The sequence below is a fragment of the Thermobia domestica genome, chromosome 6 (genome assembly GCF_964235325.1).
Source record: "Thermobia domestica chromosome 6, izTheDome1.hap1.1, whole genome shotgun sequence".
In the NCBI taxonomy this organism is placed as follows: Eukaryota; Metazoa; Arthropoda; class Insecta; order Zygentoma; family Lepismatidae; genus Thermobia; species Thermobia domestica.
This window is the reverse complement of record NC_137459.1, coordinates 103,674,113-103,697,392: the sequence shown is the minus strand read 5'-3', so window position 1 is coordinate 103,697,392 and position 23,280 is coordinate 103,674,113. Positions and strand designations below refer to the sequence as shown.

Below are 23,280 nucleotides of genomic sequence, written 5' to 3'. Positions count from 1 at the left end.
GGATATATATCACTTTGCCGACAACAAGGATCTTCAAAATTGAGAGAGGTTGGTTGAATTTCCGGGCGGACGAGTTTTATGAAGAAGGTATTTGTGACTCTGACAAGTGCTTGAATTTATATGGCGACTATATTGAAAAAATAGGACGGCTATACTTTTCAAATAAATAAATAAATAAAAAATACTTTTCGAATTATCCTAATATTTTTTAAAATCCTGTTGTGAACTAAAATTTTGAATAGTTTCTGATTTATGATAAGTGCTCGCAAGCGAGGATACCATATTTCGTATATGTGTTATTTTTTTCAAGAACCAAATTGACTGTGTGTAATTCATGTATTGACGAAACTTCTAATTTTTTCTAAGAGCGTATATCTAATAATAAACGGCAAACATCTGTGTGCATCACTCTAATTTGTAAAAGTAACTAGTTACGCTACAATGCACCATTTGCAGGCTATTATTTGCTTACTGAATAATTTAGATTATTACAATGTTGTGTATAACAAAATTCTTGAATAATTCCATGAATATGCCATGAAGTTAGGGGTGATTGGTTGGTTGGCAAACTGTTTTAACCTATAATGTATAGCGGGTCGAAGGCTCAGGCGGAACAGCTAGTACTAGTAAATAAATACAATGTATTTGCGTTGCACAGAAACTACCTTACAATAGTCAAAATGTACTTATTCCTACGATTGAATTTCTTTGATTATACACTGAACTTTGTGATATCCGAAAGAGAATTTTAATTCAGATTAGACTAAATTAATATACTTTAAGTATATTTGAATGCTTGTTATACTAAAATATGTTCATGGGCATGCGCTGGATCTGGCTTCTCGGAGCAATATTATTTACATGTGCAAGTGTAATTAAGCCATAGTTATTGTTACGTCCACAATTCTAAACCTCAATGTATCCCCCAACTCCAGCTCCTTAGTTTTTAATTAAAAACGAGTGAGTATCGTTTCACAATGTGAAACTGACAGTTCCAAACTGTGCAAATTCAATAGTCAAACTTTAAATAGTAAATCTAAAACTACTTTTAGCAATAGAGGGATAAGTTCGAAGATAGAACCTGTTCCTCGGACGCTGAATCCATATCAAACAGCCAGTACTCGGGATCCCATACTGTTTTTGTTCTATGGCAATAAAGGCTGAAACCAAACAACGCTGAATTGTTTACGAAACACAGCTGCTCACTATCTGTTACGATTTTCGTTCTATGGCGATAAACGTTAAGGGCGGAAATGACTAATTTTAACCACTTCCGGTTTTTGAGTAGAGTTAACGAAGATGGAAGCTATTCTTGGGGCGCTGAATCGATTGCGGAAAGCCGCGTCTTCATAGCATTTATCGTTTTTGCTCTACGGAAATCAGTATTGAAAGTGAAAGTAATCGTAAATTTGAACTACTTCCAGTTTTGGTAGTGTTAGCAAGGGCGCAGATTTCTCTGTAAATGGCGGGGGGATTCAGATGCAGAAGGTATATATATATATAATGAGGATTTTAAGACAAATTGCATTCAAATTACGCCAAATATTGTATATTCATAAATACAGTAGGAGGCCCGGGCCCCCCCAGGATTGGCGCCCTTGGTTAGTCATGATATGTTGCCTTGAGACACTGAATCGTTTAAAAAAAAAAATTAACACTTATGTTCCATTTTCGTTCTATATCGATAAACGTTGAAACCGGAAGTAATAAGTAAGTTTGAACCACTTCGGTTTTGGTAGTGTTGTGGATATTCATATGCTGTCTTGGGATGCTGAATCATTTGCAAAAGACTGCTTCTCGCAATCTGTTACCATTTTTGTTCTATGGAGGTGAACGTTGAAACCGGAGAGGGCTAATTTGAACCATTTGCTGTTGAATAGAATTAGCGGAGAAGGTGAAACCTATCCATGAGACGCTGCATTGATTGCAGAAAACCACATCTCGATATCTGTCTGTTTTTGCTCTGATTCCTGTCGACTGACGGACAGACGAACAAAACCGTTCTATAAGACTTCCAACACTTAAGCATAGCATAATTTGGAACTCTCAAAAGTATTTTTGTTCTCTAGGGAAAAATAACAGATCACTTACAACATAAGTTATCTTAAACACAAATAAAGATGTCATAGTAATTTTTGTAATTTTGGGTCTATTCATAATATTTGGTAGGTTAGTAAGTAAAATTCATCATTTTCAGGGTAGTTTGATATAAATCACTTGATTAAAAATAGCAATTTTTAATACGTTCTTTCTAATTTAGCACCTCGATATGTTCTCTCATGTAGAAATTTTTTTCCCTCGAATCACGATTCTTTGGATGTTTCTTTCGATTTCCTCCCCTCCACTACTACAAACCAGCCCCTAGAAAGTAGATCACAACTTCTTTGGAAGAAAGCCCCCTGGGTAACATCTGTCGGGCTATTGAATTGTTTCCTTGCTGTTTGTTAGAGGCAGGAACTGTTGAATCTGTGAACCTATTTACATCTGCCGTTCACTCAACCATAAAGGACTTTGTTCTTCTAAAGGCATCAAAATGGAACAAATTTCCGGTCTGGTATGACAGTGAACTACGTGATCATCATCTTAAAAACAAAAAGCTTGCCTGGAATCTGTGGAAGTCTCATCCAAGTGACCACACTTACAAACATTTCGCTAAAATTAGAAGCCTTACCAAGAAGTTACAGCGACGTAGTACTTTGAATACATGGACTCAGTTGGTGATTTTACTGTTAGCAACCCTAAACTCTTTTGGTCTGTAATTAATTAAATCTAGATCGAAATATCCCCGCATACCAGCAACAGTTCAAGACGAGAATACTGAAGTGAGTGATGATCAAAACTCCGACCTCTTTAATAACTTCTGCAAACATTTACTTCCCTTCCCCCTACAACCCATCTTCCCCCTCTCCGCCCCATCTGTTCTAACACCTTATCTAACCTCTCTTGCAATCACTACCTCTGCCGTGTCGTGACAAAACGCTGTAACTTTGGCGAAGAAGTTTTGCGAAAATGAGCCTTAAAGTTTTCATCCGAAAATGTGATTTGTATCGTATAGAACCAGTGTATTTTGACTTTGCAAACACGTGGTCACATGTAATGTTACATAAATGCATGTTGTGTGATTAAATTTGGTGAAAATTGATTGGTTGACCATTATTGCCTAGTTACACTGGTTCTACACGATACAGATCACATTTTCGGATGAAAACTTTAAGGCTCATTTTCGCAAAACTTTTTCGCCAAAGTTACATCGTTTTGTCATGACACGGCAGACCTCCCCATAGATCACTTGGACCCGACAACATTGGTTCTCTCTTTCTCAACAAAACTGTTTGTTATTGCGGTTCTTCTATCCATTGTATTCAATAGATGCTTCAAGGAAGGATATTACCCCATCAGTTGGAAACAGTGTGGAAAAAAATCATGATTTTTTTTAAAAAAATAATTTTTATTGATTTTTTTTATTTAAAGCTATTTTTTCTATTTTAATCAAATCTTTCTCCTCGTATAATACAAGTCGCGAACTGAAGAAAAAGCATTAGGAATTAGTATTAAATGTTAATTATGCCATTTAAGTGAAAGTATTGGGATTAAATTTTGAATTATCCCCAATCGTTAACCTACATCAATCCCAAACAATGTTTCTTAAGCCCTTTAAATTATGGCTCTTTTTAAAGGTAAATTATAGACTTTCAGTCAAGCAGCTACAGCATCATCCTTATTTATCCTAGGATCATGTTACATACACCACTCTCTTTAGAATAGAACAACTTTTGAAACTGTAACATTCACATTTCCCTATCATGTCCCTGAAGCGGGAAATTTTGAGAGAATCGGCTTTTTTAAATTTTGATCCCTTCTCGATTCTTCTGTGTTAACACACAGATCTCAAAATCAACTGGGAAATACTAAGAGGTGTACTAAATGTGTGCACAAAATTTCAGGCTTCTATCTTGAGTAGTAAGGGTGAGGAAAGTATTTAACAATGAGTTAAGAACATTCCCACAATGCCCCAGATGACCCGGATATAATATAAAAATTCCCTCAGACATCCCTATTTATACTAGGATCATGATTTGTACACCTTGTCTCAAAAAGGTTGAGCGCATTCTTTATTGGTGTTTTGAGGCAAAAATTTTCTAAGTCCAGCTTCGGGTATCTTCGGGAAAAAGTAAGCCAGGTTCGAACCTCCAAGCCAGCCTTTGCAATCGGGAAAAAGTTTGCAGATTTGTTTTTCTTCTTTTAAATATAATAAGACTTGTTACCAAGTGTTTAAAAAAGCAACATTGATTGAAATACTTAATGATACAATATTTCGAAACTTTTTTTTTTTTAATGTCAGCACATGCTTGTTTGTCATTTAGCTCTCCATACGTAATGGAACATTTAAATACGTTAAAGAATCTTTCCATATGTAAAAGAATGCTCAAAGTTAAGAAATAGAACATAATTATCGCCTGAGTACTAAAATAAAAGTCAAAGTAGAACAGAAACAGCGTTTGTAATGGATATGAATGTCATAATTATCTTGAGATCCGTTATACATCGCTAGAAGCATAATTCTAGAAGTCCTTGTGCTAGCTCATTGGTAAGCTGTCGGATTTCAAATCATAAGGTTGAGAGTTCGAATCCCGTTTAGGTTGATCTTTTTTTTAAAATTATATTTTCCGCAATGCATGAAAAATTATATAAAATAATTACATTAGAATACATAAGTTGTGTATATATAACATAATCATTGCAGAACATAGTAATTATTATGTTTAAAATATAACATCTGAGATAATTTTCACAGTAGGTCGGTATTATATATGAGGATGTAAATACAACTTAAGAAACTTGTTCAATAGCAATAAATAAGTTATGTAGTGTATTTATTTGCATCTATTTGTCATACAGATGTAACTTCTCAATATTCTCATTACAGCATGTCATTTACATTCGTGAAATACAATATATTCCTACGGATATAGAAAGTGTATAAACAGAGTATCCAAAGTCGTATCCTGCTTCAAGACACATAACTTTTCCCGATCCCCTTAACGTCACGGGAAGAAACACAAACTCTCTTTAGAACGGAATGTCGTTACTTAGAGTCTCATTCGAATACGTTGAATATGCTTTTGTGTATTCATCTCTCTCTCTCTCTCTCTCTCTCTCTTTCGCTTTGTTTATGTATGTGTGTGTGTGTGTGTTGCGGAATATCCCAAGTTGAATACAACATTTGCCAAGTATATGAGCATCATTGTCATCGAATACCAGAAATTGAAAGTCGTGTTTCTTCAGGTTGGGTTTGCGTGTTCATGTTAGCTCACTGGTAGAGTACGGACTTGACAATAAAGAGGTCTTGAGTTCAAAGCCTACAGCTAGTAATCATTCTTTTGTTAGTAGGATTGCACAGAAATCGGATACAAGGAGTGGTTTATTTCTAGAAATATTTTCAGAAGCGTTTAGGTAGCCCTGAAAAGGGCTGTTTTCGGGAGTTAAGGCGGGGACATTAATATTGTGTCCAAGACCCTTCTGAATTTATTACACGCTCCATTCTTCTGGGCATGGAATCTATTACATGGGTGACAAATCTATCTCCTTCCCCTACCTCCAGCCATGCTTCGGAAACAAGATGCCACAGGTCATCCTGAGTTCTTGGTGGATCTGCCTCAGGCCAACTTTCCCTTAGAGTACGCTTCACTTCTGCCCACATATTTTCCATGAGATTGAGGTCTGCTCCACGAGCGGCCAGTCGATTAAATCAATCTCAGGATGCCCTGCGAACCATTCCTGAATCACACGGGAATTATGTATTGGCGACTGGTATTGCTGGAACTGAATTACACCATCAGGCTGAAATACTCGTACAGATAGCACCATGATATTACTGATAATGTCTAAGTACTGAGCATTGTCCAGATGTCCTTCAATTCTATGAAGCTGTCCTGCTCCGCGACTGGAAATCCAACCCCAACATAAAATAGATACATGGCCACTGCGATTGCAAGCAGCCACATATCCATGGTCATATCGGGTGACTCTCGGACGATACACAAAACGGCGTCCCTCCTTTGATGTTGTGAATATGGATTCATCTGAGAAAACTACGTTTTCCCAATTGAGACCCACATTCGCCTGTGCAAACGCGAGACGGTAAATTTTGTGGTCGTCTGAGAGTTTTTCCTTCACGGCAGCAACACGGCCACGTAACCTAGCATGACGAAGCCTTCGCAGAGCTGTATGCTTTCTACCAGGAAAGAGAGAAACTTCCCTTAGCTGTCTAGACGTCCTTAGTGGGTCCAACCGGGCTTCGTTTACTAATCTCGCATCTTGGGCTTCGGTTGACACATGCGGACGACCAGGAGATCGTAAATTATCAGTCTGACCTGTAGCACCATATTTCCGAATCCATCGCCTTCCTGTAGAGGCCGGGTCACCTACTCGCCTGCTAGCTGCAGTTGCAGAATAACCTTCCAACTCCCATAAAGTAATTACTGCTGTACGTCTATCCATAGTTACCAATGTTCTGAGCTGTGAGAAGGAAGCAATAGGTAAAAGCTAGTACCTGACGTGTGATTGGTTACTTGCACGACACGCCTATTGTGGGGAACAGCGTTGCCAGATCTAGCATAATGATGCTAGATCTAGCATAATTTGCATGTCTAGCATCTTGCTTTTAGCATCCTGCCCAAATCTAGCACAATTTCAGCAAGTTTATCAGAAAGCCGTAAAACCTGGAGATGAGAAAGAAGTTGGTCGTGGGAAGAAAAAGAACGGCAGAAATGTATCCTCTTCCATTGATTCATACAGTCGGTAAACCATACAGGCAGTCTTATTTTCCGAAGTAAGTTCGAAACGTCTTTGGGATTTTTTGTGGCTCCACCCAGGGTTTTCTAATCCTTTAACTCCGAGGCATGGGCGGAGCCATGGGGGCCATTCTCCCCCCAACTTTTTGACAACTTCGCCATCTTTATTTCTGACTTCATGATCATATTTATTCCTGAAATGACAGCTCCGAGACCGACCAAAAATCTGCCGCCCCCCCCTAGCAGACGATTCCCAACTCCCCTTATGCTGCGAAGTAATTTTCTTTCAAAATATGTAAACAAAAACTTTGCATTCATTTATACGATATATACGCCATTGAGTCTGGCAACGACTGCATTAATTTAGCTGAGTTAAAATTTTGGTGCGTGAAGTATTGCATTCTTGCTCTCTGTGTATTTTAAGTTATGTTATCGTATCTCAACTTCGTTTTTTTAAACTCCTGAATTAGTAATTATGAGGATCTACCATAATTTGACCGAATCTAGCATAAGTTCGATCAGGTTTTGGAATAATTCCGAGCTGTGAGTCTGGCAACGCTGGTGGGGAACGACTTGGTCAACGACTCGCGAAAGAAATCTGAAAATGGTGTGCCGTAATAATAATATCAAAAACAGTTTTTATAAAGGAATATTAATACATACGAAAAGCTGTTTAAAGAATGAATTGTTATACTGACTTTACACGTATAAAAACATATACCAAACAGATTGAGCGATATGATGATAGCTGTTTTGAGACAAACTCTTTCGAAGTCCAACTTCGGGTATCTTCGGAAAACAGTAAACTAAAGCTGCTGGTTCGAACCTCCAAAGCCAACCTTAGTAATCGGGAAACGATGTACAGATATGTTTTTCCTTCTGTTAAATATAATAAGACATGTTGAAATGGTATTAAGTGTAGAAAAAAGTAACATTGAAATACTTAATGATACAATATTTCGAGACTATGTATTCACACTCTCGTTTCGTCATTGTGATTTCCATACGGAAAAGAGCATTTACGTATGAGCTCAGTTATATTTCAGAAGCAGCTTCCGAAAAGCGGTCATGTTAGCTCAGTGGTACACCACCGAGCGTTTAAATCGTGAGTTCGATACCCGTTCAGGTGAAATTCTTTTATGATATTCTACTTTCCTCAATGCATGAAAATTATGTAAAATAGTTACATTACAATTCATCAGTTGTATATATCAGTTGAATATATATATTCATATCATCAGTTGTATATATCAATTGAATATATATATTCATATCATTTCACGACATAAGTAATTCTTATCTTTAAAATATAACATCTGAGGTATTGACAGAACGTCGGTGTGTTGTGTGAATATTGAATACAAATTTAAAAAATCGTGTAATAGCAATAAATAAGTTATGTAATGTATTTATTTGCAGCTACTTTCATCACAGATAACTTCTCAATATTCGCATTACAGCATTTAGGTAGAGCATATCGAAAATCGGATCGTGGTCCAAGACAAAAAACTAGCTAGCCCCAAACTGTCACGTAAGAAATTCGCGAATCGCAAAAGTAAAGTGAAGAGATTGAGAGCGGTAATTCCTTAATCGCTCTCTCTCAACTCTCTCTTATCTGCATTTATACACATAAAAGTGTATGTATGTATGTTCCAACATAACTCATGTATGCCTAGGGCAGGGTTTCTCAACCTGGGAGTCGCGGCCCCTAGGGGATCGCGAAGATAGGCGGAAGAGATAAATATAGTTAGAATCTAATACCAGAAATTATTTTTAAATATTATTTTTAATTTTGTTCTGGTAGGCATACTTTTGTTTTTTATACACACTGTAAAGAACAATAAAAAATAAGTCTACTGAACATTTTCAAAGGGTGTAGAATTCGTGTTACTATTCGGTTCAAAGTCTTGTCGTCGCGAATTCTGTCGCGAAATTTGAAGCTTAAAATATACAAAACGATAATCATGCCTGTTGTTCTGTATGGTTGCGAAACATGGTCGCTTACTTTGAGGGAAGAACATAGACTGAAAGTATTTGAGAACAAGATCCTTAGACGAATATTCGGACCCAAGAGGAACGGGAATGGGGAATGGCGGAAACTTCATAACGAGGAACTACATAATTTATACGGTTTACCCAACATTGTTAGGGTCGTCAAGTCTAGAAGGCTTAGGTGGACAGGTCATGTAGCTAGAATGGAAGAAAGTAGAAACGCTTTCAAAATCTTGACTGGAAGACCAATCGGAAAACGACCATTAGGAAGACCTAGGCGCAGATGGGAGGACAATATTAGATGGACTTCGCTGAGATACGAATACAAAGTAGAAACTGGATCCAATTGGCTAAGGATAGAAGTCAGTGTAGAGCTTTTGTGAACGCTGCATTGAACCTCCGGGTTCCATAGGCCATAGAGTTAGTTAGTTAGTAGAGTTGTTTAAAAATGAATTTAAATCAAAGAGGTATGATATAAAACTAATGAGAACTGTATATAGAAATACTAGAAAAATACACATGCAACAAAACCTGCACATTGAAATACAATTAAAATTAAAACCTAATGAGACACCTAAGCATGGTGTAATTTCACTAGTTCAGCAATGTCCGGTTCAATCTTCATGACGAACATTATCAAGCCACTTTCAACTGATAAGCGATTTCTTATCTTTGTTTTAATGTTTACCATAAAAAACACACTTTCGCACAAGTACGATATAGCAAATGGAATTATTACTTTTAAAGCAGCAATCCCCAGACCAGGATATTCTTCTCTCCTCATCAGGCAGAACTTGTCCAAGTCTTCGTTACAAAAAACCAGTTGCAAAGACTTGTCGCATGATCATTCTATTATTTGGTCAAGAAGTTGTGGGCTTAGATCGGATACGTTAATGGCCTCTTCAATGAAGGAGTTTAACATCCATCTTGAACCAGCACCTTCGTCGTTGGGAATATTGATATTACAGTTACTGTATCCACTGTCAGTGCCGGGCGCCGAAAAAAGGGGCCACACATTTCGGAGGAAGTGTGTTACTCATGTTAGGAAAGTGCATGTGTACATGGGTAAAATAGAAGGAAAAAACTAATAAAATGTGCTCAAAATTAAGGAAAGGTAGGGTTTATTTTGAAAATGTTATTGAGCTTCGTGCCAACCATGGTGGCGCTTCGTAGCTAGTCTGTCGACGTCACTCATATATACGGTGACATCGTACTATACTCTCGCCCCGGGCGCTGATTTTCCATGGCACTGTTCACTATAAACAAAAAAATGGATTCTACTATTATAGAAATAGGCATGTTAAAAATCCCACACAAGCTTATTATAAAACAAATTATAAAAGGGTCGCTGGCAAGAGCGTGTGATAAAAGGGGATCGTGATAGGAATTAGATTGAGAACCACTGGCCTAGAGTAATTTTAACCACATTTCTTATAGTTTCGAAAAGAGTGTTGTCGGGTTACCTATGGTGAATGGGAGGGGGATACATATAAAAGATTGGTAGAAAATGATCGATATTAGATTCATAGTTTTCGGGGTCGCTTAGATAAATAGTGAGACTTTCAATTTCGCTTAACTCCGATTAAGCTCTCATTAGTAGGGATGGGCACGAACGACTTTTCTTTGAAACTCGACTCGACTCGAAACAGACATCTTTGAGGTCTACTCTTGGACTCGGCGCGAAAAATATCTTCCAACTCGACTCGGATTAGAGTCAAGTCGAACCAAAACGAGCAAAATCCTGTGTGTAGTCCTACCTGGACAATACATAGACAATAATTATTCTATCATCAATTATACTACTATTACTACAAATAATAATAATAATAATAATAATAATAATAATAATAATAATAATAATAATAATAATAATAATAATAATAATAATAACAATAATGATAACAATAATGATAATAATAATAATAATAATAATTATTATTATTATTATTATTATTATTATTATTATTATTATTATTATTATTATTATTATTATTATTATTATTATGACAACACCGTGTACAAACATGAACAATAGATGGTTAGTAAAGGAATACTAAAAGCTAGTTGACTGCCGACGTCGGTAGTCATGAACTCTACAAGGCAAAGACATCGTTCATCACTCTAAGCTGTAAGCGTCGGTGGACTACAGATGGTCAACTATTGACCTCTCGCCAGAAATTGGTGGCCCCGCAGCGACGATCCGTGGTGGCCCAAGTTTCATTTTGAAAACTTTACTACCAGCAGCAGAGACGCGATGAAACGCCAACGAACCACAAAATTACTCTCCCAAAATATGTCAAAATGCCTATATGTGTGATTTGTTTATATTTAGGTGAATCAAAAAACACAAAACAAATACCCGGGGTGGACGCAAACTATCAATATTACGATTACTAGGCACGTGTTCTTCTGACTTCCCCACGGAAACGATCATAAAAAGCTTGGTTGTTGAAGGATAAATCATTGACGTCTTAATTTAGCCAATCAGACAAACCCCTACATCTCGAGTTCTAGAAGGTGATACCGTGAACCGTTTCAGATTTATTGCTTCCTGGTGGAGTACTATCCATGAGCAAAATTTGAGCATAATAGCCGACATGCATCTTCGGTGCCTCTTATCTTTAGTACAATTTTAACCAGAGATGGTGTGAGTCAATGAAAATTTGATCCACGACCCACCATGACCCACTATCACCCACCACCCAAATGCCCCATTGGCCCACTCTGATCTATCAACCATCGTGATCCACTCTGGCCCACCACCAACTATGAACCACTCTGAACCATTGTGACCAACTCCGACCCACCAAAACCCATCGACATCAACTCTGACCGATGGCCCACGTCCTCCTCTCCATTGGCTAAAGAGGTTACACTTGTAATAAAACAAGACTGTGAAATTATCACTTATCGGAGTTTGAATTTCTACCGTTAATGGCTCAAGCACCTCTCTGTTACAATACTGGTGGGTCTGACCTTTACGATATATAATGGCAAAGTGTTTCTCATCTTCCAAATTAAAATGAATTTAAATTTATCATATATAATTATTTCTTTGTTGCCTTACAGACACATTTCAGTAGAAAATAGGGTGAAATTTGAAAGTTTCAAATCAAGGAAAAGTAGACCAACGTAAAAAAAACAGAGAGAGAGAGAGAGAGAGAGAGAGAGAGAAACTAATTTTCTATATAATTAAGCATGCCGTACTAATTGAAAATGCCCATGTAATTAAGTTTAGAATACAAATTTTATGGCCATTTTTCTCTAACTTTATGGCTTGATTGCCTTATGCTCGGAACGCTCCATATATTAAACACCAGCTTCAGCAATTATAAATAGAAAGCAGTGGGTATAAAATTCAAAAAGAACTTTAATTTGCATTACTCAATCTGTTTCTCAACTAATATCAATCGTTTTCGATTATTTTTACAAATCAACCCACTACCAATTTCCAATATATAGAAAATGCACCCCCGTCCCCCCGCTCATAAAAGATAATTTTAAAAAATGCCAGGACATATTCTCTTTATTTTTAATAAAGAGTTATATGCTGAATTTCAGCTCTCAGTTGAACGGCTTGTGAGATACTCAATTTTTCGCTCATGTGGTTCGGATTCCACGTTAATCAGTAGGTCCACGTCTCATATAGCCTCGTTGCTGAAAGGGACGCTAAACTCAACTCAACTCAACTCAATTTTTCGCAAAAATTCGGACTTCTACTCCCCCTAAGGATATGTATTATAATGAAAGTGACACGCTTATGATAACTTCCCAGTTGGGATTGGAGCCTGATTATATACCAAACGTCAATTTATTTGACTTTGCAATTTGACCGTGATGATTACGCAGACATAGTTACTTTCAATTTTTTATGATACATATCCTTATTTCATATGTTACAGATGATTCAAAAATACTTTTTCAAGCAGTTAGCTCCTCTAGAATCTCACAGGCTGCATTCCAAAATCCAACTCCTACTATCCTATGACAATCCAAAAGTGACTGAACTGTTTTTATTAGGAGCAAATGACAAAAGAAAAATGGAGATCTTGAAAGTAAAATGTAGAAAAGCTCGGTGCCCCCAATAACTACATATTTCTCCGCCCCTTCATCCCGAACTTAAAAATAAAACTTAATTCGAATATGGTTAATTAGTGAATTTATTACAGTTAAATTCCACTCACTACATGCTACAGCTACAACTATGTAACAAAAAATAACAACTGTGAAACATGTTCTGAATTACTATTAGATTTCTTACGCTATTATTAAACATATTAGAATAGTAAAAGAGGATTGTTCGTGAAATAGTATATTTTCTCTTGATTTATAACTTTTTCATACGGAAAAAAATAAAATATTATTCAAGTTTTAAACTTTGCACTCTGCAAATATGTTGCCCTCTAGGCAATGGGACTAATGTGAAATGTGGACTATTGTGGACTAATGGGAAATGCTGCACTGTTAGCGGCGCTGAAAACTTACGATTCGATTCTAATATCGAATGATTTCGATATCTTTATGTCGCTACGTAACCACCCTGGGTGCTAATGGGAGCTTAGTTGGACTTGAATTGAAAGTAGAAACATTCACCTAAGCGACCACGAAACTATGGATTCGATACTAATATCGACCCGTTTCTAGCATTTTTTATATGTATCCCGACAGTACTCTTTTTCCAGACTGTAAGAAATATAGTTAAAATTGCTCTAGATATATCAGAATTATGTTGAAATACACACATAAATCCACTTTTATATTCTGTATAAATAGAGAGTGAGCGAGCGAGCGAGCGAGAGAGAGCGACTGAAGGCATCACCATTTCCACATTGCAAAAGCATATATCAGGAATTGAATTGAAAATCTATGTAAAGACTTTCTGCTGTGGCATGCTTCATAAGGACAATTCCAGTCTACTCACGTGACCTTTGGGGTTCATGAATTTTTTTGTGAGCGTTCCGACTTTGGATTCTCTGTTTATACCTTCTGTTTATGCATCGAATAACTTTTCAAGAACATAAATGACATTCTGTATTATGAATGTTGAGAATTACCCTCTATATGACAAATAGCTGCAAATAAATACACTACATGATTTATTTATTGCTATTGAACGAGTTTCTTAAGTTGTATTTACATCCTCATATATAATACCGACCTACTGTGAAAATTATCTCAGATGTTATATTTTAAACATAATAATTACTATGTTCTGCAATGATTATGTTATATATACACAACTTATGTATTCTAATGTAATTATTTTATATAATTTTTCATGCATTGCGGAAAATATAATTTAAAAAAAAGGATCAACCTAAACGGGATTCGAACTCTCAACCTTATGATTTGAAAACCGACAGCTTACCAATGAGCTAGCACAAGGACTTCTAGAATTATGCTTCTAGCGATGTATAACGGATCTCAAGATAATTATGACATTCATATCCATTACAAACGCTGTTTCTGTTCTACTTTGACTTTTATTTTAGTACTCAGGCGATAATTATGTTCTATTTCTTAACTTTGAGCAATCTTTTACATATGGAAAGATTCTTTAATGTATTTAAATGTTCCATTACGTATGGAGAGCTAAATGGCAAACAAGCATGTGCTGACATTAAAAAAAAAAAAAAAAAAAAAAAAAAAAGGTTTCGAAATATTGTATCATTAAGTATTTCAATCAATGTTGCTTTTTTAAACACTTGGTAACAAGTCTTATTATATTTAAAAGAAGAAAAACACATCTGCAAACTTTTTCCCGATTGCAAAGGCTGGCTTGGAGGTTCGAACCTGGCTTACTTTTTCCCGAAGATACCCGAAGCTGGACTTAGAAAATTATTGCCTCAAAACACCAGTAAAGAATGCGCTCAACCTTTTTGAGACAAGGTGTACATTATTCTCTTCAGAATAAAACAAATTTTCAAACAGTACTCTTCAAATGTCTCCATCGTGTATCTGGGACGCATAACTCACGAGAAAAGGGCTTTTCTGTTAAAAATATATTTTAAAAAAAAATTACCTCTGTGCACCCCTCCCCCTGTTTTAAGGCAGAGATCTGAAACAAACCTGAAAAATATTGAGGGGTGCACTGAGTAAATGTGCAAAATTTCAATCTTGTAGGTGCAAAAGTAAGCCCGCGAAAAATAATATTCCTCAAATACTCCAGATTCCCGTATAAAACAGGATCTCAGGTAACAGTTTCCTGAGACATCCCTATTTATCCTAGGAGCATAGTACGTACATCATTTTCTTCAGAATAGAACAGTCTTTCAAACGGTACCATTCATATGTCTCATCTGAGGTAGTAAAATCACGAAAAAAAGCTATTTTTTGTAAAAAATATCATTTTTTAAAACATTTCTGCCCCTCTGGACCCCGCTGTTTCCACGCAGAGATCTGAAAACATCTGAAAATTATTAAGGGGTGCACTGAACGAGTGTGCAAAATTTCAGTCTTCTGAATGCAAAATGTAACCCGCCAAATAATAATAATAATACGCATAACAAAAAATATCTTTTTAAATTTGACATCACACACTATGCCTCAACGCAGAATGGCGTGAAAGCATATGTAACGTGATCTAAAATGCTTCCAGTCTTGAAGAAAACAAAGTAAAAAGTCTTATTGGTACTTTTTTAAGCGAATAATGAAGATTCTACCTTATCACCTAAAAATAGGTGATATAATTTAAAAGGTTAAGCATTAAGGAAAAAGTACAGCAAAGTTTATCAAAATGACCCCTTTTTTTCACAAAAGTTACTGATATTTGGCAGGGGCCTATTTTTAAAAACTTAGAACTAGCTTGCGGCATGAAATACATAAATTTCGCCTAAAGTTATAAAATTAACAACAACAACAACAACAACAACAACAAAAAAAAAAAAAAAAGAGGGAATAGGACCCCTCTAAATATGCCCTATTATCTGGGAACAAACAGATAGACACGCACAAAAAAGAATTTTCGTCTTAAATGTCGATAGTGATTTCCCCGTTGGAATAGTTAACGATTTTAGAACCCAAACCCAATGTTACGAAAAGAAGAAAGCAGGATTGCTCCGTTACCTGTTCAAAACGGGATTTTCCCTAATCATCCTCTGTATGACACTTGTTTTCATACTATACTGTACACGGAGTCTCATTGTATTATGATTATTAACTTCCATAATCGAAATAACAACAGAAACGGGATTTTACTTATTTTCACTTTAAATTAATATATTTCGGAATTCGATTTAAATCAACGATTTTTATTTAAAAAATCAAGTGATTTAAATCAGACTGATTTAAATCAATTCACCCTGGTTGGAAACTAGCTTACGTGACCCCAATATATAAATACGGTCCTAAAGATCATTCATCCTCTTATAGGCCTATATCTCTTCTTTCTGCAATATCAATTATTTGCGAAAAAAATAATCAAGGACAGGCTTCTTAAATTCACCTCACCTTACATTCACATTTCTCAGCATGGCTTTCTACCGAAAAGTTCAAGTCTCACAAACTTAAGTACTCTTCTTTCCTGTGCAGTTAAACGTATGAATAACAATGCTCAATTAGATGTTATCAACTTTGATCTCTCCAAGGCCTTTGATTCTGTCAGTCACATTCATCTTCTCCACAAGCTTTTGAATAGGTTTAATATACATGGCAGATTTCTCTCTTTAATCACCAACTACTTGAAGGACCGTAAACAGAATTATTTCAGGGGCGACTTCTAACCCCCAACCCGTGATCTCTGGGGTGCCATAGGGGAGTGTACTTGGGACCCTGCTATTTGTCTTGTATATGGATGATCTCTACTCTCACTTATCAGCCCATCCTAGTGGCCTTCTACTATTTGCTGACGACTGTAAGTTATACAGAGAAATATCGTGTCTCCAAGATACGATTGCCCTACAGGAAGACATAAATTATCTTATAGGCTGGTGTAAAAGGTGTCACTTAACAGCAAGAAATGTGACAGTATTACCGTTACACTGAAAGTCTCCTGTTCCCTCCACATATCACGTCAACGATTCCCCCATTACACATTCTGCTAGTCTTAATGATCTTGGTGTTATCTTTGATTCGAAAATCACATTCTCTGACCACGTCTCCTCAACACTTAAAAATTAAATGCGCATATTGGGGCTGCTTTATCGATTTACGGAACTACGCACTGTTTCATCTTTAGCAACTTTTTATAAAACTCGAATAGCGCCCAAGATCGAATACTGCTCTCCCGTATGGGCAATGGCCGCACCAACACCTCTCTCGACTTAATTCTATTCTTAATTTCTTTATTGCAACAATACACTTTCGTATTCCCTCACTCGAATATTACCTAAGGAAGAATTCTTGCTATATCTTAACATCCAGACTCCGGGAGTACGCAGAAATAACTCTGACCTGAAATGTCTTCATAAAATAGTTAATGGAAACTTAAGATCGGAAACATTACTTCAGGAACTATCCTTATGTGTTCCTCCCCGCACAGCCCGGAAAACCCACCTATTCCATCTTGCCCGCCCTAGATTGGGAATTATATACAGAGGTCTCTTTTTTACAGAATACCGAAATGATATAATCATTTAACAACTAATGTGGACATTTTTTTTTTTTCGAGCTACCCGGTATTTGAAAGAGCAATTAAACAAGTTTTGCGAAATAATATTAATTTTGCACTATTTGTTGACATTGTTTTTGTAGTTTTTTTTTTTCATGTTTTTTAACATTTCCCTGTGTAAAATGGCAAAGTTATGCTGTATCTGAGAATTTGTTCAATAAATAAATAAATTCAAAATGATTTCTTTGAAGTGAGAACAATTTCACATTTTGACGTTACTTATTATTTATAGTACTTCTTCAGTCTCACTATTTTGTAACCAATCCATTTTCCCCGGTTTTTAACGAAGAATATACACTGTAGGTACGAAAAAAAGAGAAATATACTTCAATGACATTTTGTGACGTTGTATGGCAGCAAACATTAGAAGTGGGTGAGAATGGATGAATCAGCAACGCTTGTTATTTCAAATGAACAGTCGTATCTACTGTTCTTGTAATAATAATAATAATAATAATAATAATAATAATAATAATCTCCATCTCTGCGGGCGATCCCAGCTCATGCCAAGTGAACTTTGTAGTTGACAAACACTGTGCGCGTGGGTTTTCTCGGTCTTTCCGTTTCCTCCCACTTTCTTCATTCCACCATTTCATGAATTTCTCTTCCTCACCGTCATCTTTAGCCTAACCGGCATAATCGTGGGACATAAAACAAAGATTTCGTCTCATTTTTTCCATCTCTGCGGCACGAAGCCTCAAGGGACTCAATCTAAGCAACCGGCAAGTTCAACTGGAGCATGTATGTGGTCAGCTCGTTGATATTCCAATCACCGTTATTTGTGATTTTCTAGACCTTTATTCGCTACTTGATTCAAATAGCTCTTCAAATCCCATTAGCATCACGATGCAGGGTCATCCTTCGTAGGGATTGAACCCGAGACCTCATGCATCGAAGGTGTACACACTTTGTCACTGAGCCACGTGGGAGCACATTATTATTATTATTATTATTATTATTATTATTATTATTATTATTATTATTATTATTATTATTATTAGTAGTAGTAGTAGTAGTAGTAGTAGTAGTAGTAGTAGTAGCAGCATCATCATCATCTTCTTCTTCATGGGGGGCGCGGTGGCTCAGTGGTAGAGCGTTCACCTCTGGTGCTTGGGGTCCCGGGTTCGATCCCAGCCCCCGCCAAGTGAACTTTGTGGTGGACAAACACCGTGCTCGTGGGTTTTCTCGGGGTTCTCCCGTTTCCTCCCACTTTCTTCATTCCACCATTTCACTCATCTCTCATCATCACCGTCTCCTTTAGCCTAACCGGCATAACCGTGGGACGTAAAACTCAAAGATTTCATTTCATTTTCTTCTTCATCTTCATAATCATCATCACCACCACCATCATCATCATCAAGCTTATAATTGAATCGGTAAGTAAAAAAAAAAAAAAAAAAATCCACAACACGAAACGAAAACGAAAGACAAAACAATTCAATGTACCAATCGATCATTAATTGTTCTAAAGAAGCTATTTTTTCTCAATACTTTCTAGAATTTTTGAGAAAGAGTTTACTACAGTATTAATAAACCAATAAGTGAAATAGAACTAAAAACCTGTTTCAAATAAATCTCAGATTTTTTTGTGTGTTCTTGTAGAAAAGTAAAAGAACAAGGTTGGAACAATGCATGTCAAATGGTAAAAAAAAAAAACTTGTAAAACGTCAGAAAGGAAGGACGTAATTTCGTCAATACTTTGTACATCAGAGAAATTAGTCCGTATTGATAGAAAATAATGGCATTAGTCATTACTAGAATAATAGATCCTGTAATTCCCAAAATAAACTATTATAAATCTGTTTTCAATAGATGTATCAACCTTTGTTTTTAATCATATTTTACGAATTTTCATGATAGTATGTCATTTTCGTATAAAAGATTTCTCGTTTTATTTTACAGGAATCTTTCAGGTAGAATTCGTCCCCGGACTAGTATTCGTCCTTCCAACCGTATACCAACACAGACTAGTGAAGCTTATAGGCAGTCTGCTCCATCCAACTTGAAAGACAATGGTGATCCTTTTATGCGGATGAAGATTTTTGTTGTAGTTTTTATTGTACTGTGTCTGGTATTATACATATGGATAATGGATGTAAGTATGATTTGTTTCTTAATTTAACGCTCAAACTATAAAGTTTCTTGTACACTAACACCTGAAACACTGTTATGTATCTTCAAATCGAACACTTAAGCTAGATACAATTACTGGATCGACTTCTCTACTGACTTAAAGTGAAAAGGGTAATGGAAGTACTTTAATGCTTGCTGGCTGGAGAAACTCAAATTAGACAGAAGGTTTGTGTACACAGATTTTTTTCAGGTGACAGGAGAAGGATGTTCTGCTCAAGAAGAGCCAGGAAACGGCTTAATCTTAACTGTATGTTATAGACCACAAAATATGTAAGTTATTTTGCCAACACACAATATTCTTCGTGTACAGAGAGGCAAAGGTAGGGCACCTTAATAGAGTTTAGCCTTAAGGTTCGTTGAATCATAGATTGAAGTACTTGTAGTAGCTTCACTATGTTCATATGTAACAGGAATACAATATGCAACTACTATCCATTTCATAATGATAGGCCCCTGACTCCGCGGTGCTGCCGTGACGTTCACTCAAAACTGATATTGCATTGTCGTACCTCGTTGGAATTGATGGAATGTTGTCTTTTCAATACTTAAGACATACAAATTTTCTTTGTACTACTTAGAGGAAAAAATATAAATTAATGAAAAACTGCGAATTTTATAGTACTTTTTGGCAAATCAATGTTTATAGGACTATATATCGGAAAATAGATCACCTGGAATAATTTCCTGTGTATAATAGTAGATGGATCCATTAACCGTAAGTTGTGAAAAGTTCAATTTTCATCACTTGATACTTTTAAATGTATGACGCTCTGATCTCCTTTACCGTGGTAGGTAGAGAAACGTACAAAACACAGTTCGAAAATTTGGAACTCTAGTGTCCCAAATATTTGAAACTATTAACGAAAAAGGGTTTAGTTGATAGAGTATTTATTTATTTATTTATTTTTTAAGATGTTTATTCCGATATACTCTCTGCGTTAAGCGGAGAGCCATGTTGCAGCCCAGCCTTTAAATTCCCCGCGTTTATATGAAGAAATAGCATGCATTAACTGGAAGTGCGGCAACGCTGTCGTGCTGTGTTGCCGCGTTCAGGAAGCTTGTAGTGCGGAGCCTACTTCATAAGAATGTAATAAGAAAAAAAGTATTTAAGGTCTCATAACCTATCACAACATCTTAATAATAATAATAATAATAATAATAATAATAATAATAATAATAATAATATAATAATAATAATGCATGTACGTATCTCAATGTAATCGAAATAAAAAGTTGAAGTAACACATCCAAAAATACATTAATCTACTTACTTCATTACTTTCGTCACTTTTGACTCCGCTGCTCCTGCTATCTTCCTGAACACTTATTAACAATGGTTCCATTTCTACCTCAAGATCGTGACCCCGCGTAGCGTAGTGGCTAACGTTCTCGCCTTCGGTGCGAGTGGTCCCGGGTTCGATTTCCGGTGGGGCCACTCGGTCGAAAATGTGTAAAACGCTTTTTAAGGCCAGCCACCCTGAATGAGGTTTTCCTGGGTTTTCCTCATTCACACCAGTCAATTTATAGTTCCCAGGCCGCTTCCCTCCTTTACCAAGCCTTTCTTCCTTCCCTTTCGTCAGATAGTGTGCTTGCCAAGGGACGTCATCCCTCATATACGTGACGGACTAAATGGCCTTAGATGCCGACAGCCCAGAAATCTAAAAAAACATCCTAATCTGCCTGAAGATCTTCAGTATACACACTTTCCAGCTTACGAAGGGAAAAAAGAAATGTAGACTTGGCAATCACGTGTTTACCCAAGTTGTTCTGCGATCAATTCCCCTGCCGAATGTAATAGAGAAACATGGGTCCTTTGTTTTCTTCCAACGAAAGGAAACTATGCAATGTGTAGGTGACGAGGGCTGTTTCTGCGTCTAATCACGTTGCACTGTATACGTTTTGAACAATTCCCTTCGGCTCTAGGCGTCAGAAACTTGCACTCGCATCATATGGGTTCATTGTAGTGAGACGGACGAACGTGCATTTATATTTTCCTGAGTATTTTTCGTGCTTTTTCATTTTTTTTAAAAATATGTATTCATTCCTTCTACGAGTGGTGGTATTACAGAAAGAGGCAAAATTTTGAGCGATGAAATTGCAGAATGGAATTGCAGAACTGATGAATGACTCCGACTCAGATGGTTATGCGTTGGATAGTAATGAATAGTAATTACATTGGTTATTCTGTGTTCAGTGGCGTATCCGGAAGTGAACAAAATAGTAATTGTTTGAAATGAATCTGAAGTTTCGCCGAAAAAAAAAACCGTGTCGTTCCTATTCGAAGGCAGATTCTGATGTAGCTTGGAGTTATACAATTCAAGTAAATTAAAAAACCCTGTTTAGTGCTGTCTCAGGAATTGATAAAAATGCTGGGCTATGTATAGAGTATTCTCCATATAAAGTGTTTCAGCTGTTTTTACCGATTAAGTTTTATGGTAAAAAAAAAAAGTTGATTTTGAGTTTAAAATCCCGTTCAACAGCGAGGCTATATGAGACGTGGACCTATTAACGTGGAATCCAAACCACATGAGCTCCCGCCGGGAATAGAAAAGAAATGAATCAATACGAAAAACAGCAGATTGAGAGAAAAGAAAAAAAAAACATACTAAAACAGGAACCTTTGTTTTCTAAGTGAAAGCGTGTTACTTGAGTTGAAAACAAGAATATTTTTACACTTATTATTCACATGTGCCTTGTACGGAAGCCAGCTTTATGCGATTTTTACAAATCAACTACGCAAGAGCTATTAGTATGCCTGTCAAATGGTGGAAGCTGTTTTTTCTGCTGTTTGCCTCATCACATATCAATACTCACATTCTGTACAGGAAGAAAGCAGGAAAACATATCGCACTTCGAACTTTTTATGCGAACGTAGCCGAAAAACTGCTGCACTCAGCAGGCATTGAAGTACAGGGACCATCCAAGTCTTCACCCGGTGGAAGGCTGGTAGTACGGGGCCATTACCCATAGAGAGTTTCCCCAATAGCCGCAAATCCTAGTAGAGTAGGACAAAGGAGATGCAAAGTGCGTAGCATCCGCATTGTGAAAGGAATTTTTTATTAAAATATTGGCATTTATTGTCTGATATATGAAGTTGGACTTCGTGTGGGAAAGTGCTTCGAAATGTACAACACTAAAGAGAAGTACAGGGACTCCTAGATCAGAAAACAGTTTCTCTGTGAAATGTAAACTCAATATTACTTATCAACTAAGATTGTATCGTATAATAAACTTTGTGAATGTGCTTGCAAGTGTATTTTGTAATGCATACAATGAATGGGGAAAAAAATGACAAAAAACAACAAATTTTCGAGAACCATCATATGCAAATCCAAACAAGATAAACAGTTCGTTTTTCTAATTTTGAACAATTGGTACGTTTACTGTATATCCTGTTAATTTCTAAGAAATTGGATAAAAATATGTGGAAACATGAAACTTTAAAAATACCTCTAAAAAGTGCCAGACAGTGTGCGTGACAAGCTTAAATACCCGTCGGGCTGAGAGTGTATGCTTGCCAGGAAAATGTGGCAACGCAGCACTCCGTATAAAATGCGAGCTCCTCCGTGGCTAAGTGGTTAGCGCACGCGCCTTTAGCGCGGGAGACCCGGGTTCGATTCCCGGCGGGAGCTCATGTGGTTCGGAATCCACGTTAATCAGTAGGTCCACGTCTCATATAGCCTCGCTGCTGAACGGGACGATACACTCAAAATCAACTCAACTCCGTATAAAATGCGATAGCGAAGGGCGCAG

General features: G+C 36.7%; 1 protein-coding gene across 3 annotated transcripts in view; it reads left to right on the top strand.

Moving 5' to 3' along the window:
- The window catches only part of LOC145688133 (uncharacterized), a 147,015-nt gene that overhangs the window by 83,870 nt on the left and 39,865 nt on the right, over positions 1 to 23,280 (top strand). For all 3 annotated transcript variants that reach the window (XR_014131845.1, XM_081761921.1, XM_081761920.1), the window contains one exon: positions 19,297 to 19,489. Coding sequence is in view for 2 of the 3 variants with exons in the window: in XM_081761921.1 (XP_081618047.1) it covers positions 19,297 to 19,489 (193 nt within the window). In the remaining variant the exon portion in view is untranslated. The remainder of the gene's footprint in view (positions 1 to 19,296; positions 19,490 to 23,280) is intronic.